Source organism: Opisthorchis viverrini (genome assembly GCF_000715545.1).
Source record: "Opisthorchis viverrini unplaced genomic scaffold opera_v5_134, whole genome shotgun sequence".
NCBI classification, from domain to species: Eukaryota; Metazoa; Platyhelminthes; class Trematoda; order Opisthorchiida; family Opisthorchiidae; genus Opisthorchis; species Opisthorchis viverrini.
In genome coordinates, this window is record NW_008751778.1 from 1,391,825 (window position 1) to 1,408,406 (window position 16,582).

Here is a 16,582-nt window from a genome sequence, read left to right on the forward strand (position 1 = left end):
GTCAGTAAATTTGCGCTATAACTACTGGGTCTTCTCGTCCTGGTAATTGTATTAGGTCTGACGGAAACGTGTATGATGAAGTCACTTCATGGATCTCAAAGGCCAGAATCGTGCTCGCTAATTTGCTTCACTTGTGGGTCTCAAGGGTCCCATGCACCAGGCTACAGTAAGGGATGTATTGTTGTATCGTTTCGAAACATGGCTTCCGAGGACAGACGATGTGAAGTATCTTCCGGTTTTTAACCGTCGGTGCCTCAGAAGCGTTGCTGGTGTCAGAGGGCACCAACGTGGTTATTAGAAAATGGGTATCTGGTTGTGTGGCGAAAAACATCCAGCACCACAAACTGCGCCGGCTCGGTCATGTGCACTCATGCAAAGTGGCGATTGTTTTACGTGCTTCCCTCATAATGGCGTGAAGCGCGAGGTGGACAACGTATGACCTGGTAGAATTGTGGAGTGACGACGAGTTTAGGTGTTGGTACAGTTCGTTCTCCAGAGTGGGGTCCACGTGACCCACCCTCTGCAAGAAACGGCGACTGGTCGATGTCAGCGGCGTTCATGGTGTCAATTTCTTTCCAAGTTGTCTCAGCGCTTAGAGATGTACGTACCTCAGGATGCTTGTGATAGGCCAGCACTCAGTCCTCTCCCTCACCCGGAGCTTGAGATGGCTCAGTGGTTAGGGCGTCAACTTACAGAGCTGAAGGCCCGTGGTTCTAACCCGACCTTTGTTTTTCGCCTGCCCCCGTCTAGGCTTAGGCAGCCTGGAAGTATGCCAGTCCTCGTGCCTCCTTCCGTTGGCATGGCAGCGAGGCTCTAAATATAATCAGCTTGAATTTTATGGTTGTGCAGCAGTGACGCATCATTATCATCAATTTACTTTTTCAGACCCTCAGTTCGAATGCTCAGGAACAGTTACCAATGGGCCCTTCTACTCGCCACCTCCATCTGCACTTCGATTTTACTATCAAACATAATCACTTTGTGTTTTTATCTATTCGCCCACTACGATTTTATCCTCTTGACGGGCTCTCCTAGACAAGCGGTCAGCTCCGATAGTTCTGAAGCAGGACATTCGTTTCTCAGCCTGAATGACTGGGTGATGCTGGTAAATCAGAGCTACGGCCCTTCAGCGGCAATGGGTGATGAAGCCCAGTACCTATCTGATTCATTACCATGCACAATGGAGACCTGTTTTGACTATGCTCGCTGCGCAAGCGATTTCAAGGTGAGTGCTTGCTTCTCAGATATCTTTCGCTTCTCTGCTCATCCCAAAATAGTCTAAATTTTAACACTGCCGTTCATTAAACGTGCATCCGTGGCACCCTTTCGATGCATCACTGTCAAGTGAGCAGATGCAACCGGGTTATCTTTTCCATACTGCAGCGCTCGAACCACGCACGTAGGTCGAGCGGACGACTTTGCCTTGATCGTTTCCATCTAAAAGTAGCTGTTGAATCGGCTGTTGTGTTTTTTTGGGTTACGTGGTGACCATGGGTTGAAAGAACGTCATGTTTTATAAGGGCGAAACGGCCCAAGTATTCCGGAAGGTCCGTGGTTCGAACTCGACCTCTGCCTCGACTTCCGCCGTCTAGGCTTTGGCAACCTGGAAGTGTCAAACCCCTCATGCTTCCTTTGCATACCATGGGAGCTGGGCACCGAAAGGGTGCTACAGCTGAACGATTAGTATTTCCATGGCATCCCCCTACCACCGTGCAATCTTTAAGCCAAAGTGACTACGTCACCGGAAAGGTGCTCGATTTCTTGCCCGATTTCTCAGATCACCATGAGACTATCTAGAACGTTCAGTCGTGGTAGCTGGTTTCGGGACTTCATCATCCAGAGGAACGCCGTTGGGGTTGTTAACACTATGAGTGAAATCATTTTAGTTACGTTTCAGCTTTGTGGGGCAATCCATAGTCCAAAAAGCCTCCAAAGAAAAGCAAACAAGCCGAAAGCAGGAGTGACCCCGGTTTTGGTGACATCCTTTTAAACAGCAAGAATTTGATGGCATGCCCGCACAAGAACAACACTGCTGAAAATGGCACAGCTATCCAAAGCTGTATAATTCTATTAATTTCGAGGTGTGTATGACGGTCCTGAACCCCGCGTGTGCGCAAATCTTCAGAAGTCTAAGTAAGCATGCAGAGGGACTAAGCCCAGGGGACTCCCGTCGGGAAGGTTAGATTCATGAAAATAACCCGAGTGTCCGAAACCAACTGACAAAATCCAGCTCCGCCAAGATCGCTTCGGGAATGCCGCCGAGTCTCAGGGTCAGAAAGCTAACTGTCAACTATACGTTCACCTAGCCAATCGGTAATGTGTTACGACACTCGATTGCTCATGCGTGTCCTTGATAGGGTATCAACCAATCACTCAGTGCCCTCAAATCAAGGTCGCCAATACACCTCAAATACCGCCACAATCCACTTGCGAAAAAATCCTTGCGTTCATGTTGCGTGAAGCTTTCCATTAATAGTTTTTGAAGCCCGGGGTTACAGTCGGTCACCGCAGCCAGACGAAAGCGAAACACAATCTAGTTCATAAACGGATGAAGGAAATTTTGCTGCAACAAAAATTCAAATCGATTCACCAGAAATACGATTTGTTTGAATTTTGACGTGTAAATTCTTCAGTCAGAAAAAGGATTCCGCCCCGAATGCTGGCGCATTCACAGCGTACCACTGGTAGCCTGATATTCAAACCAATAAAAAATTGATTATATTTTTAGTGATTGACAAACGTACAAAGATTGTTCCGGGCGACTGAGGTATTTTTCAATTTCTGTCCCAAAGAAACGCTTGTTTTACTTTATTTTCCTCTTGCCAGACGTGCAAGCGTTCTTAACTGTGAAGAAAATGTGGGACCAAATCAATCATATCCTGCAAGCTTTGCCCATGTTTACGTTTTGCTCCCGGGTTATGGAACTTGTGAAAGAGTAGTCTCAAACAATCTAAGCCTTATGCTGCTCCCGGCAATCTAGAATATGAAATGCTAAATTCATCTGTCAGGAGTGAAGACCAATTCGAACGTCCAAATTTCACATGGGGCCTACAACCGCCCTCGGAAGTCGGTGCCAAGCTGACTATTCGAAAATGTCAAACAGTTTCTCTAGATAACGCGGTCATGAAGTACACAGTTTGTCAACGCCCCTTGATCTGAAGGCACGACACAGCCAGTCTAAAGCGACCACCGCCCAAATCTGATTTAGTTTTCCCAAGAGCACTTCGGGCAGCCTACCATGTCAGCAAACAAAGAAAGAGTAAAGTCCGTATTGCTGTAATTCCGGTGTGCCTAATTGTATATCCTCTAGTTTTTCTCTACAAACACAAGTGCTTTGGTCCATATTTGAAAGAAATCAAGTGTGAGAATCGGAAACCCAGTGGACTGCCCATCCGGAACCAAAGAACGCGACGCATACGGAGGCGTGCAGAGTTCTAGTGTGGAGATGAGTTCACGACCTATCATATTCGGGCTTTCCGAAACCGTGTGACAGTTAGTTCACGCGGATGCGCGATTACGTTACGGCTTGGCACGGCTTCCGATGTTAGGCTCATTGAGCTTCATACCTAGAGGTGATCAGTGCGCCATAACAAGGACCAACAATTAGCACCGCCAAGAAGTCAGCAGGACCCATGCTTCGTTTTCATATGGATTATGAATGTGACGTGGATACGACGAACCTAATGGTCTACCTTGAAAGCATCCTTGCTATTTTACATCGCGTCGATCGTTTTCAGCGTTCAGCATCGACGATCACCAGTCTGTACTAGCTTAATCTAAATATGCTTTTTGAGTCCTCAGGAGTTATGAACTCAGGCAATGCGGCAATTCCAAAACTACTATTATGCCATGCTCTTGGATTTCGTTCGAAAACGAGGCGGATTTCATCACAAATAACATGAAATCGTTGAGCAATAACCAGTCTTTGTCACCATAAGTTAGCTCTTTTTGATGCTGGTCTCTCAGAGGACCAGTTGCAAAGGTGCGCCGAAGAAGAACCCAGATGTTTGTCGATTGCCGCGCACCGTGGACTGTCATAGTAAATATGCCTAAAGGTATCTTCGAAAACTGTGCTTTGGATCCTCGGAAGACTATGAGGGCAACGTTTCCTGACATGGGCGACACTGCTGCCTGCTGTGACAAACCTGTCATGGCAGCTGCAACTGAACATGAGCCTCTGTCCCGGGCGGACGAAGGTAAATTGTTTCGGGTAACTCCTAAAAAGAAATGGCCGTCGATCACAACCACGAACACGCCTACTTCCGTGAGATTATCCGCATTATCCAACGAAGTAAAGCCTTAAAGTAAGGATACTAAAGTTGTTTAGCTGCTGCGATGACTTCTCGGCACCTATCCACTGCTTGAACAGACCCTCTATTTGGCTCTTAAGCAAGAGATGTCAGTGGGATTGAACGAATGTCAACTTGCACTCAAAGGGGTGAAAAGCCGATCGCAACCAGGACTTACGCTCATGCACTTCAACCGAACACTCATTCTCAATGCTGACACATCCAGCTTTGCTGTTGAGGTGCTCACATAGCACGAATCCCCCGCCAGTATGTAGAGGGTAAATGCCGGCCACACCCACTAACTAACCCGATATAACAAAATAGCGGTTAGATCGAAAACGATACATTTGAGGTTCTCGTCTCTTCCATCGGTTTAGCTTTTTACCATCATGCCGAAAACGATACATTTGAGGTTCTCGTCTCTTCCATCGGTTTAGCTTTTTCTTAACCATCATGCCAGGCTCGCGAATGCGGTGGAAACCCCAGTGAAGATGTTGGTGTCTTCTTATAATTTCCCCTTTGTGCTTCGAAAATATGTGTAGGAGTACACGCTCAATAATTACGTCCTGATCGTAGAAAACGCGAAACGGGGCAGCTATTTGCGTTCGTGTAGGGTAAATTTCCGGTCGTTGTTGCAGTCTTTGCACCTGGCGATTTTAATGATGTCTTCGCAGTTAGTAGTTTTGGTCCACAGAACATACGTGGTATCGGTCTGAATTAACTGAGCAAGAACTTTTTTGCCTTCAATAATGCAAGACATCTGATCAGCTTTTTGAGGATATAAAGAATAAAGAATAAAGAAGAGAATCAAAGAATGAACCATATGAATTTCCTTCATTCCACCCTCCCCTTCGAACGAAATTATTTTAAAGAAAACCACACTGTATAACCACTCATTGCGGTCGTACTACTGCAGTAAATATACGAGCCTACTTCGCTAATGTGTGCTCTATATTTTTCGAGCGTGTGTATAGCGGTCCGACTACGCATGCTGCTATGATGATGGAGGGCCGTCGCCGGCACTCATATCAGGCTCTTCTGAACATTTGAAGCCACACAATCAGTGGGATGCCCAAGTATGATCCTAGAATCTACGGTATGTGGCCGCGATGGGCAGCTGTGGTTCTGGTTCGCCGGTGGTTCCGAGCCTGGCCTTTAAATTCGGGAAATAAAAAAAGAGCACTGCTGTTTTCTGATTGTTACTGCTGGTGTCGGCCTCTCCTCGATTGACCTATTTGGCAACGCCATAAACAATAACAAAATCTGGCTTTTTAGCCTGTCCAAAAGTATTCAATAAAAAATCAATATACCTGGGATAGCCGAAAGAAACCCTGCGATGCCATGGCCTACGTCGTCGTGGATAGCTGTAACTGCCTTCGTCAATATCGAGGCTGCACCGCGCCAAAACCTACCTCGTCAACCAAACAAAAAGACAAACCAAATTTGCTGCTCCCAGGAGTGGACACATACAACACATATAAACATACATTTAGACTCCCGACTCTCCACTATCAACATCCGAGGATAGCATCGAAAAATCTTCGTCACGCACCACTCACTGATTAAGGCTGATAGTAGTGCTTCGGGGACTGGGGACCTTCTCCCTCGCATCCACCTTCCTTCCTAGATTGTCCTAGTATTGTCCTTCTTACTAACAACCCCCAGGAATTTACACCCCCCAGTCGTTACGAGTTTGGTTTACCCTCACCACACCGCCTCTTAGCCCACATGCAGTAAACTGTCCTGTCTCAGGTAGTATAGTTATATTGACAATCTTAGCTTCACTCTGATGACTACACTACTGAGTACAGATTCATCCTTATCCTGTCTTGTTTAATCACCTGATGTCCTTCCATAACTGTGGTAGACGATCATTTTTTTCCCTATTAAAGGACTATATCCTGTCTGATAACCCCTATAACTCTCCAGACCCTATTGATCTCATCTCATTTCATTTTCTCCCCAAGCTTCGACCCGTGGTAATGCGCGCTATGGACTATCTGTTTGGCTGTTGTCAACTCCACCCGATTCGTGCATCACGAAGGAAGGGATCCCCGATCTGAAAATAAAAGGGAAAACAACAACAAGACTGCACATCTCAGCCTAACAACCTAATTCACGACGTCCACCACGGGGCTGTCCAGAAACCGAAGTACTTCAGTGCAGTGATGGTACGGCGCTGGAATACCCGGTTTGATAGCATACCCGCAATTGTTCCCCTCTTAAGTTTGTCCAGGCCCTCTCGCTCACTGGTTCCCATACCGACAACCACAATCAACCTTCATTGTTCCCGGCCACCACCGGAAGGCGTTCATTTCAATCTGCCGAACCTTCTGCCAGATGCAAAGATCTCGACGGCTTTTATTCGTACTCCTCACCGAATGAGTCAATTATTGCTCAGCTTGCGTGAACTCGTTTCCCAAGAAACTTTTACACTCGACCCTGCTTCATCTGCAACACTAGTGAGTCGCTTCACTGCACACTGTACTTCTGCGTTTCCTGCTACCGTTTGTCCGTAATACATTTTTACCCCACTACACCACCCCCACATACCTTTCCGTGGCCATCCGCCATAGCCCAAGGCCATGAAGCCCTAGTGACGGTTCCGGACTTTAGTTCAAACCGGCCTGCCATGTCGTGGCAGCTCTGCTGCATCTCCATATCCATTATTCCGGCCCTACACTTCCTGTAGTTTGAAGTTTTTTTTTTTTTTTCTCATGTTCCAGTCTGGAAGCTCTTTGTTATGCCCTCACTTGTATTGTTTTCTTTGCCCGCCACTTTTAAACCTCAACGTTCAGATCTCGTGCCATCTGATATGCTCTCCATAGGACATAAAGAGACCTTGTAATTTTGGATTCCTACCCATGCCACCTCAGGTGTGATAAACTCTACTCCAATAAGGTTTACTGTTTACGTCACTTTCCCTTTTCCCATTAAACACAAACCCCACCAGTCACGCCTTTATTCTGACTGTAATGCTATGATCATGCCCGACGGTATGCTACCCACTAGTTGGGAATTATTATTATTATTATTATTATTATTATTATTATTATTAGGTCATCATATCATGATCAATGGCCGACGTTCGTAATGTTATAGGAATATCATGCATTGTTGGGGCCTCACTCGGCGTCGCGGAAAAACCCTCGCGTTTTTAGGTTTGGTCATCATGATCAATGGCCGACGTTCGTAATGTTATAGGAATATCATGCATTGTTGGGGCCTCACTCGGCGTCGCGGAAAAACACAGGCCTCGCGTTTGCACTGGGTAATTAAGGTGAGTAGCGGCGCCCACGGTCATCATGGTATGTGGCAAAGTTTGACCTTATTTCCTGGTCATGTCGTTGCGTTTTGTGACTTAGTCTAGCTTAGTAATGTAATACTTTGTATTGGGAAAGATGTCTCACCGGCTGTTTGTAATCCACATACGGCTATCTGAAAACGTTGCAGTATCTACTAAATATTTGGATACGTCTGATAATAGGGAACATCAATATGGATACCTGTTCGCGTCAATGTTGTACAATGCCTCAGGTTTTCCTTGTTTTTTTACTGAACGCAGGGTGAACTCCGTACAAACAGTGTAATGCCGAATCTAAGTGAACAAATTCATCCAAATTGTCACGTCCGACGAGTGTTAAATATGCAGATACTGCACAACCATCCACCTGGATGGAATTTACACTGGATATTGCGTAGGGTTTGTCTCGCATTTTAAAAACACTGCGGAACGTAAAAATACGCTAAGAGTTGATTTGATGCTTTATCTCGTTAACCGGTATTCACAAGTGAATCGGCAGCGGTAGCCGACCCCGTATTTTGTTCATTTAAACAAAATGCTGTGGGCAACATATCACTGATACGTGCGATCAGATCATAACTCCCGTAATATTCGCAACCTGTGAAACCACACGGTTTCCGCGAAATTAATTCCGGGTTGCCTCTCGGAGGCATCCATTTTTATGTCAAGTAGAACCAAAAGTGCCCAATGACCTGTGCATAGCGCTTACAACTTCTGGTTGCAGAACAGCTGTCCCGGGCATCAAAATACAACCTTTTGCAACAGCAGATGGAATCATGCCTGCCCACAACTTGGCCATGAATTGGGTCCAACCACGGTCGACTGGTCACCAGACTTCATCGCTGGAATTAAAGAAAGGCATCATTTCAGGCCGTCAGGAGCGAATTCATACATTATGTCTGAGGCAAACCAAGCTAACCTGCAGGGCATGGCACGGTTCTAACGTAGCTTTCAAGATACATGAAATTAACCAAAGGAAAACATTCCACCTCTTGGTGTGGCTTTTGTGCACGGAAAAATCACGGAATAGACGGTCGTCTGTTGGCCTAAATACGACGCGGTTGCTTACCAGGAAGCATGGATATCACCAGAATTTATCATATCCGTCAGTTTTTCGAAATGTGAGGGAATGACGCGCTAGTTCTCTGGACCGCTTACCTCTACTTTAATGTGATGTTCTTTAACTTCTTTAGAGCTTTCGACGGGCCTCTGTGTGGTGTTCTATCGGAACAGCCGGTTGGTAGGTAAAGTTGTCTAACTTCGTTGTAACAAAGAGTTGCATTGGATCACATCTTTTCTGCGACGGCATAAGAGAAGTCATCTTTGCACACCACTGTCACTAGTGGCACCTGAGTACCTATTTTAGGACCAAAGTTGTTTACGCTGATGGCTTAAATGGGCAGTGTGTTTAGCGGCCCAATAGCTGTCGTGAAATAACATGGCGTAAATTTTCACGCCAAGGCGTCCAGACTATTTCACAGAACCATATAGGCTGTCAGTAATGACTGAACTTGCTGGTAAGCATGTTGCTTCGGAGATGCTTCGAGTGATTCCTGCCGATACGGACCTGCTCCATGCATACTTGGTTCTAAAAGGGACTCCAGGTAAGCTTGAACCCGCGGCCCATCTTTGATGCGCTTGTTCTTTAGCCTGATGCAGTACTCCAAAACTGCTGCCAGTTACAGCGGTGGCCAGCTGCCGCTTTTATTTTAATTTCCGTCAAAATCCGCCTCTGAAGAAAATATTCCTCAGTCATGGTGCGTGCAACCAGCGAATGAAGTCTACCGGACCTTGATGGTCAATTTTCGGGTGGACACCGTCAACGTAACGCATTGCTGACAACTCTCCTTCTTCCATAAACGCTACCTACTCAGACGTTCTCACATAAAGGAACGGTCCCCTACGCTTCCTTGCCAAATGGCCGTTACAGATCTCTGGAACATCAAGCAACCGAGACTTCTTTCTCTTGTTTTTTCTCGACGCAAGGCAAACTCCCGTCGCTGTGGTGCACGAGACACACCACGCGCCATTTACTGAGCTTAGTGGCGGCAGCGATTCCCTGCATAGTTTTCCAGTGATTTATTCACCGTTATTGGAGATAGCAGATGATTTCTCAAGCCCAACCCGTTAGCGTTCTCCCTGACAGTTTACAACTAGAATAAAAAGGGCAAGACTTGTTCACCTTGGATGTAAATATTCCAAGAGCATGATTCAAACGGCAACCTTGGCCGACCACTTCCTTTACAACAAACCCAGGGCAGACTTTTCGTGAACATCCTAACAGGGGTCGATTAGGACGTCTTTGAAACTTATCCACTTGGGTGACCGTGAAGATGGATTTTTCAAAATTAGCTTATGAAGATTTTGCACCAACAATGAATTCGCCGGGACAAAGAGGTTTCCGGAGCGGTGGATTTCACTTGGTGTTAGCCTAAAGCGACTACATGGTTTGGGACCATGTTGCTCATAGCTGTTTGTTTAAGTGGGTAACCATTCGGGCTCACAAAACACCACCCATTTATACTTAATTTAGAAAGCAAAAATAGGGACACTGCAAAGATCCTTAGATAATTTCGAGCCACAANAAATAGGGACACTGCAAAGATCCTTAGATAATATTCGAGCCACAATTAGCCAGGGTGCATTTCTGAGTAATATTTTAATGCAATGTGCTATTTCGATGTAATAGACTGGTTAAATTGGTCTACTTAATCTCGAGAAAGGAGCGCTTTTCGCCAATTTTGCCTTGTTTCGCGTACACCACTTGAAGATAGCTCAGTGTATTGTGCAATATGAACCCAACTACGTACCAGTGAAAGTGGTCTCAATAAAAAAACGTGCAAACATTGCGGGAAACGAGAAGTTCTCAAAAACTTGTTTGTAACTTGTCGTATCTCCCCCAATACAAAACACAAATCCAAATAATCTGATTTCTTGAGAAAAAACCTCACGCGTTTTCGCTTAAGACAGTTGCTTATCACGGCCAATAAGCATGAATTTACGCGCGTCTCACAGCGGAAGCTTCAGCTACGCATGACAGACTAATATAACAGCCACTAGCGGCTTTTCGTCACAATAATTTCATCCGTTGTCCCTCTACAATACTCTGATAAGCCTGAAAATAATAAAGCTGCCTTCAGCTGGCCATTTATTTCTATTTAATTTACTCGCCGAAATTAGACGGTCACTATAATTCTCGCTTTTCGTAGATCTCTTTTTGTCGACAATTATTCTGCTATGAAAAAAGCGGATCTGAGCTATGGATATACTAGGCTCATGTAAAGCCGGAATGAGCAGCGTATCTGTAAAGATTAAGCCCACGAATGAGAACGGGTGGCTTCTGAATAAAAATAAGTAGCCAGCAAGATGGCCACATAGACCTATTTGTATTGTAATATGCACGCTATGGAAGCACCAGCGGACAGTGATTCTCCGACGGCAGGTGTTCACGACACTTACTGTGAATGGAGAACAGAAGCAAAGCTCATGAGCCAAAGCCCAGTAAGCAATGCTGTACATCAACAATACTTACATACGAATCAATTAAACTGACAGACACCGTATACTACAGTATACGTGCAGGAACGAGCAGACGCTAGGCTTGCACTAAAAAACAAGAATTCACGGCAGCCTATATCTCACCTTTCTGCAATCACCATGATGAGAATCCACTTTTGGGGTGCTGTGCATGCGCGCCGGAGAACCTGATTGAACGCGTATTTTGTCATGTGGAAAACTGCACAAAGAAAATAACTGTTTCTTTACTGGATTTGAACGTTGACTTAAACCGGTCCCTGAGCCACTAGTCTTCCTGGAGTTTCCTCTGAATCTTCCGAGCCTGGTTGCCACTGTGGTGCAGAATCCGAAGCAAACGCGCCTTCGCACGCGCAAGCCATCCACTGATCAAGATACCAAAGCGTGCCCACCCTCGCTGCACACGAATACTCTAATTATAAATGAGGTGCAGCCATCTGTTGGTTGAATAGGAGAGACGCCGGAGTTGGTCCTCCGCAAGATTTCCAAGTCATGGCGAAATCTGCATGGTTGCAATCCGGTGAACACCTAATTGCTCGGCCGAGTTATCAAATTGGGCAATGCGGCGGAATCAGTCAACCGCTGTTAGAATTAGTCTGTGAAAGAAATGATAACGTGTTCATGGAACCTATACGGTACCTCATGGATTTGCCTACGTGGAAATATCACGCTATCTCGGTCGAATAAAGCTTTTGTGGTCAGCCTTTGTGATGTCATTTCATCCTTGAACAAGTTAGAATGCTTCCCAAACGACGCTGAGTGCTTCATTAAGACAAAAGCTTACATGTTTTGGGCGCGATCTCCATACAATATACCACAAGTAGGGTGTGTAACTTTCATAAACTCAAAAGGTTGGGGGCTATGAATGAATTTACCAGACGCCGTATTTAGCGTGTATAGCCACAAATTTTTCGTCGGCTGGAACGCGTCAACCCAGGGTTATTTGTTTTGTGCGATGAAATTTGGTGCCCAAAACGGCCACCGTCAGATTCGACCCACATAACAAGGCTGCACTCCTGGGATTTTGTGAACACCAATGTTTTGTCGCTAACCTAACTAGGGGCCGCGCTTGATGGAGTAGCTACAACTATAATGAGTGGTCAGCACTAGCATATTTAACTGTGATGTTGTGACGATGAGTATGCCGAGATCATCGGGTTCTTATACCTCGTACGAATTAGCAGGGGCCAGTAAGTAGTCTTGTTGCAATGATTGCTCTGCAAGACACTTCCCGGGGTACGAGGACATAAGCTTGCGTACTCGGTTACTCAGACAGGATAACAGACAACATTGATACAGGAGTGATCCTCGCGCTTGTCGTNTTCCCAAGTACATGTATTTGTCCACCTTGGAAATCGTTCACGGATAAAAGCCACGAATACGAAGAGGTAGCAGAGAAACACATTGGGCATAGATATTCTGTATAGGAAGTGGAAACCTGAAGAATATCATGGATTCCGGAAGATCATTTTCTAATGCCGATTACCGAAAGGCGCTACGTCCCTATTGACTATCCATACTAGTACCGGTGCAGTTTGTCTTCTTGCTCCCCAAGGTCATCTGCAGTGTACTTGTTTGCCGTTGTCCCCGCTGGACGAGCTTCAGTAGCTCATCCGCATAGATGTCGTGTTGTCCTTGTCCTTCTGCTCGAGGACTATTTGGATCCTCATCGGAGCTGAAGATTTGTGCGCTCGTTCTCAGGGCGGGTACAAAATTGGTTGAAGATATTTTACCAGTACGATTGCTTGATGCTCCACTTTCCTGGCTTCATACAACAGGATGAATAATCGAAAACGACCGCCGCTTACGCCCCCTCCTTCCTCTTCCACATATTTGCTCTCCCACTCTAGTGAGGTTCGTTCGTGTCGTCATCTCCGTAGGCCCATTCTCAAAGATTGACAAATGCATTCGACACTCATTATCAGCAGCTGCCATATATATATATATATATATATGGTTGACTTGGTCACCAGGTCCACGCATTTCGAAATAATCCTTTAACCCGGACGCTCAGTTCGTTTGAGTTTGGCGTCCGCACCCTTACATACGAGCAGCAGATTCTCGCATGTACTCTGGACCCGCCTCCTGTTGGTGTATGCTGTAGTGTGCACGCTATGGAGGCACCAGGGGACAGTGATTCTCCGAAGGCAGGTGTTCATGACAAATATCACTATTACCGCAACATTTTTAATTTTTCGATTCTGTGACCTATGGGGAGTTCATGAAAGCCTCCGAAGAATTTCAACAACAAATAGAGCCTTAATTTGATTCATGCGCGCCGCAACAGCGTTTTTAAGTGTCTGTTCAAGGGACACTTCCTCTTTGCATAAGGTGCAACGTTTTTGTGAAATATAATCCCCGACGACTTACATGGTCCACGTATGTATGTGGTGGGAGTGCTGTTGACACAAAGCAGGGGTACCTAAAGTGCCTTCAGCGAGTGTGTATAACTTTCAGTCGAAAAATGAGGTCCAATCTGATGGGGGCGCACTAGCGAGAAATTGTTTGGAAATATCGTTTTCTGTTCAAGACAATTCCTGTGGATGTAAAACACAGACAAAGCTCATGACCCGAAACCCAGCAAGCAAGGTCGTACATCACCAACACTTACATATAGAGCAACCAAACTGACAGACAGTGTACATTACATGTGCTACCTCTGGAAAGACGGTTCAAGACCCAGGTACGGCTGTTAAACTGATCTCGCCATCGTTTTGTCAGTTCTACTTGCACACCTGTGGTGATCCAAAAACTGCTGCGACTAATTCTGCAGTACTATGCAAAGCAGTTCTTACATCATTTTGCGTGCCTTCCTGTGGCGTGTTGATATCGTAGTGGTTGTTGGTTATATGAATCTGTAAATTGGTAGATTTAGCGCTACTGAGGCTCATTTGGGTGGCCTTTTTGGAACTGAATCGGGAATCACGGAAATCGGCAAATACCTGCCGTACTTTTGCGCTAGCAATAGGTTGTTTCTGTGCAGCACCAGCTTCTAGGACGAACGAAGCCGCTCGGCCGCATTGTGCCGGAAAGCGTCCAACCTAGGTAGACTGCATCGCCATCGTCCCTGGGCGGAGTGGTTCGATTACTGGTAGTTACACCTTCCGGAACAGCTATGTGAATTTGGATTAAGCGCTTACCCGTTGCTACTTTTCTTTGCGCAAACCTCGCCTGGCTTTCGCACCCTGTCAAAACCACTTACTGAAGTATCTTTCGGACAACATGTATTCAGATCTGGACTCCTACAAGAAGGCACTGTCTGCAGCTCCAGTTGCAGAATGGCACATGTAACAAGATCCAAGCACGGTGTCTCAAGGTAGACTGCCCCTTAAACGGGCTGTAATCAAAATTTACTCACTTCGCACACGTCATCATCCCGGTCAAGAGTAAGTACCACCAGACGCACCGTCAGACGCCAGGTGAATAAAAGCGTTTGAGGGGACACAGAAGTTTGCCGGATCCGAAAAAACTAAAGCAATGGAGGAGACGAGAACCTCAAATGTATCGTTTTCGATCTAACCGCTATTTTGTTATATCGGGTTAGTGATTCGGTGTGGCCGGCATTTACCCTCTACATACTGGCGGGGGATTCGTGCTATGTGAGCACCTCAACAGCAAAGCTGGATGTGTCAGCATTGAGAATGAGTGTTCGGTTGAAGTGCATGAGCGTAAGTCCTGGTTGCAATCGGCTTTTCACCCCTTTGAGTGCAAGTTGACATTCGTTCAATCCCACTGACATCTCTTGCTTAAGAGCCAAATAGAGGGTCTGTTCAAGCAGTGGATAGGTGCCGAGAAGTCATCGCAGCAGCTAAACAACTTTAGTATCCTTACTTTAAGGCTTTACTTCGTTGGATAATGCGGATAATCTCACGGAAGTAGGCGTGTTCGTGGTTGTGATCGACGGCCATTTCTTTTTAGGAGTTACCCGAAACAATTTACCTTCGTCCGCCCGGGACAGAGGCTCATGTTCAGTTGCAGCTGCCATGACAGGTTTGTCACAGCAGGCAGCAGTGTCGCCCATGTCAGGAAACGTTGCCCTCATAGTCTTCCGAGGATCCAAAGCACAGTTTTCGAAGATACCTTTAGGCATATTTACTATGACAGTCCACGGTGCGCGGCAATCGACAAACATCTGGGTTCTTCTTCGGCGCACCTTTGCAACTGGTCCTCTGAGAGACCAGCATCAAAAAGAGCTAACTTATGGTGACAAAGACTGGTTATTGCTCAACGATTTCATGTTATTTGTGATGAAATCCGCCTCGTTTTCGAACGAAATCCAAGAGCATGGCATAATAGTGGTTTTGGAATTGCCGCATTGCCTGAGTTCATAACTCCTGAGGACCCAAAAAGCATATTTAGATTAAGCTAGTACAAACTGGTGATCGTCGATGCTGAACGCTGAAAACGATCGACGCGATGTAAAATAGCAAGGATGCTTTCAAGGTAGACNACTAGGGGCCGCGCTTGATGGAGTAGCTACAACTATAATGAGTGGTCAGCACTAGCATATTTAACTGTGATGTTGTGACGATGAGTATGCCGAGATCATCGGGTTCTTATACCTCGTACGAATTAGCAGGGGCCAGTAAGTAGTCTTGTTGCAATGATTGCTCTGCAAGACACTTCCCGGGGTACGAGGACATAAGCTTGCGTACTCGGTTACTCAGACAGGATAACAGACAACATTGATACAGGAGTGATCCTCGCGCTTGTCGTGCGTCAGAGAGAGAGAGTAATATGGACTGCAGTAAGTTGAGTAGATTATCGCAACAGCAGAACAACCTGCAGCACTCGCCTACCCTGGAAAACAACATTTTTAGGCAAGCTGGGACATTACATCTCATTAAGCAGTGTTTCCCAAGTACATGTATTTGTTCACCTTGGAAATCGTTCACGGATACAAGCCACGAATACGAAGAGGTAGCAGAGAAACACATTGGGCATAGATATTCTGTATAGGAAGTGGAAACCTGAAGAATATCATGGATTCCGGAAGATCATTTTCTAATGCCGATTACCGAAAGGCGCTACGTCCCTATTGACTATCCATACTAGTACCGGTGCAGTTTGTCTTCTTGCTCCCCAAGGTCATCTGCAGTGTACTTGTTTGCCGTTGTCCCCGCTGGACGAGCTTCAGTAGCTCATCCGCATAGATGTCGTGTTGTCCTTGTCCTTCTGCTCGAGGACTATTTGGATCCTCATCGGAGCTGAAGATTTGTGCGTTCGTTCTCAGGGCGGGTACAAAATTGGTTGAAGATATTTTACCAGTACGATTGCTTGATGCTCCACTTTCCTGGCTTCATACAACAGGATGAATAATCGAAAACGACCGCCGCTTACGCCCCCTCCTTCCTCTTTCACATATTTACTCTCCCAATCTAGTGAGGTTCGTTCGTGTCGTCATCTCCGTAGGCCCATTCTCAAAGATTGACAAATGCATTCGACACTCATTATC

At 45.9% G+C, this 16,582-nt stretch overlaps 1 protein-coding gene across 1 annotated transcript in view; it reads right to left on the bottom strand.

The window, feature by feature from the left end:
• Positions 1–16,165: 16,165 nt before the first annotated feature.
• T265_13949 (hypothetical protein) overlaps positions 16,166–16,582 on the bottom strand; it is a gene marked incomplete at both ends in the record, with an annotated part of 6,339 nt that continues 5,922 nt past the window's right edge. Inside the window, one exon of the mRNA XM_009171288.1 lies at positions 16,166–16,420. Coding sequence (XP_009169552.1) covers positions 16,166–16,420 — 255 coding nt within the window. The remainder of the gene's footprint in view (positions 16,421–16,582) is intronic.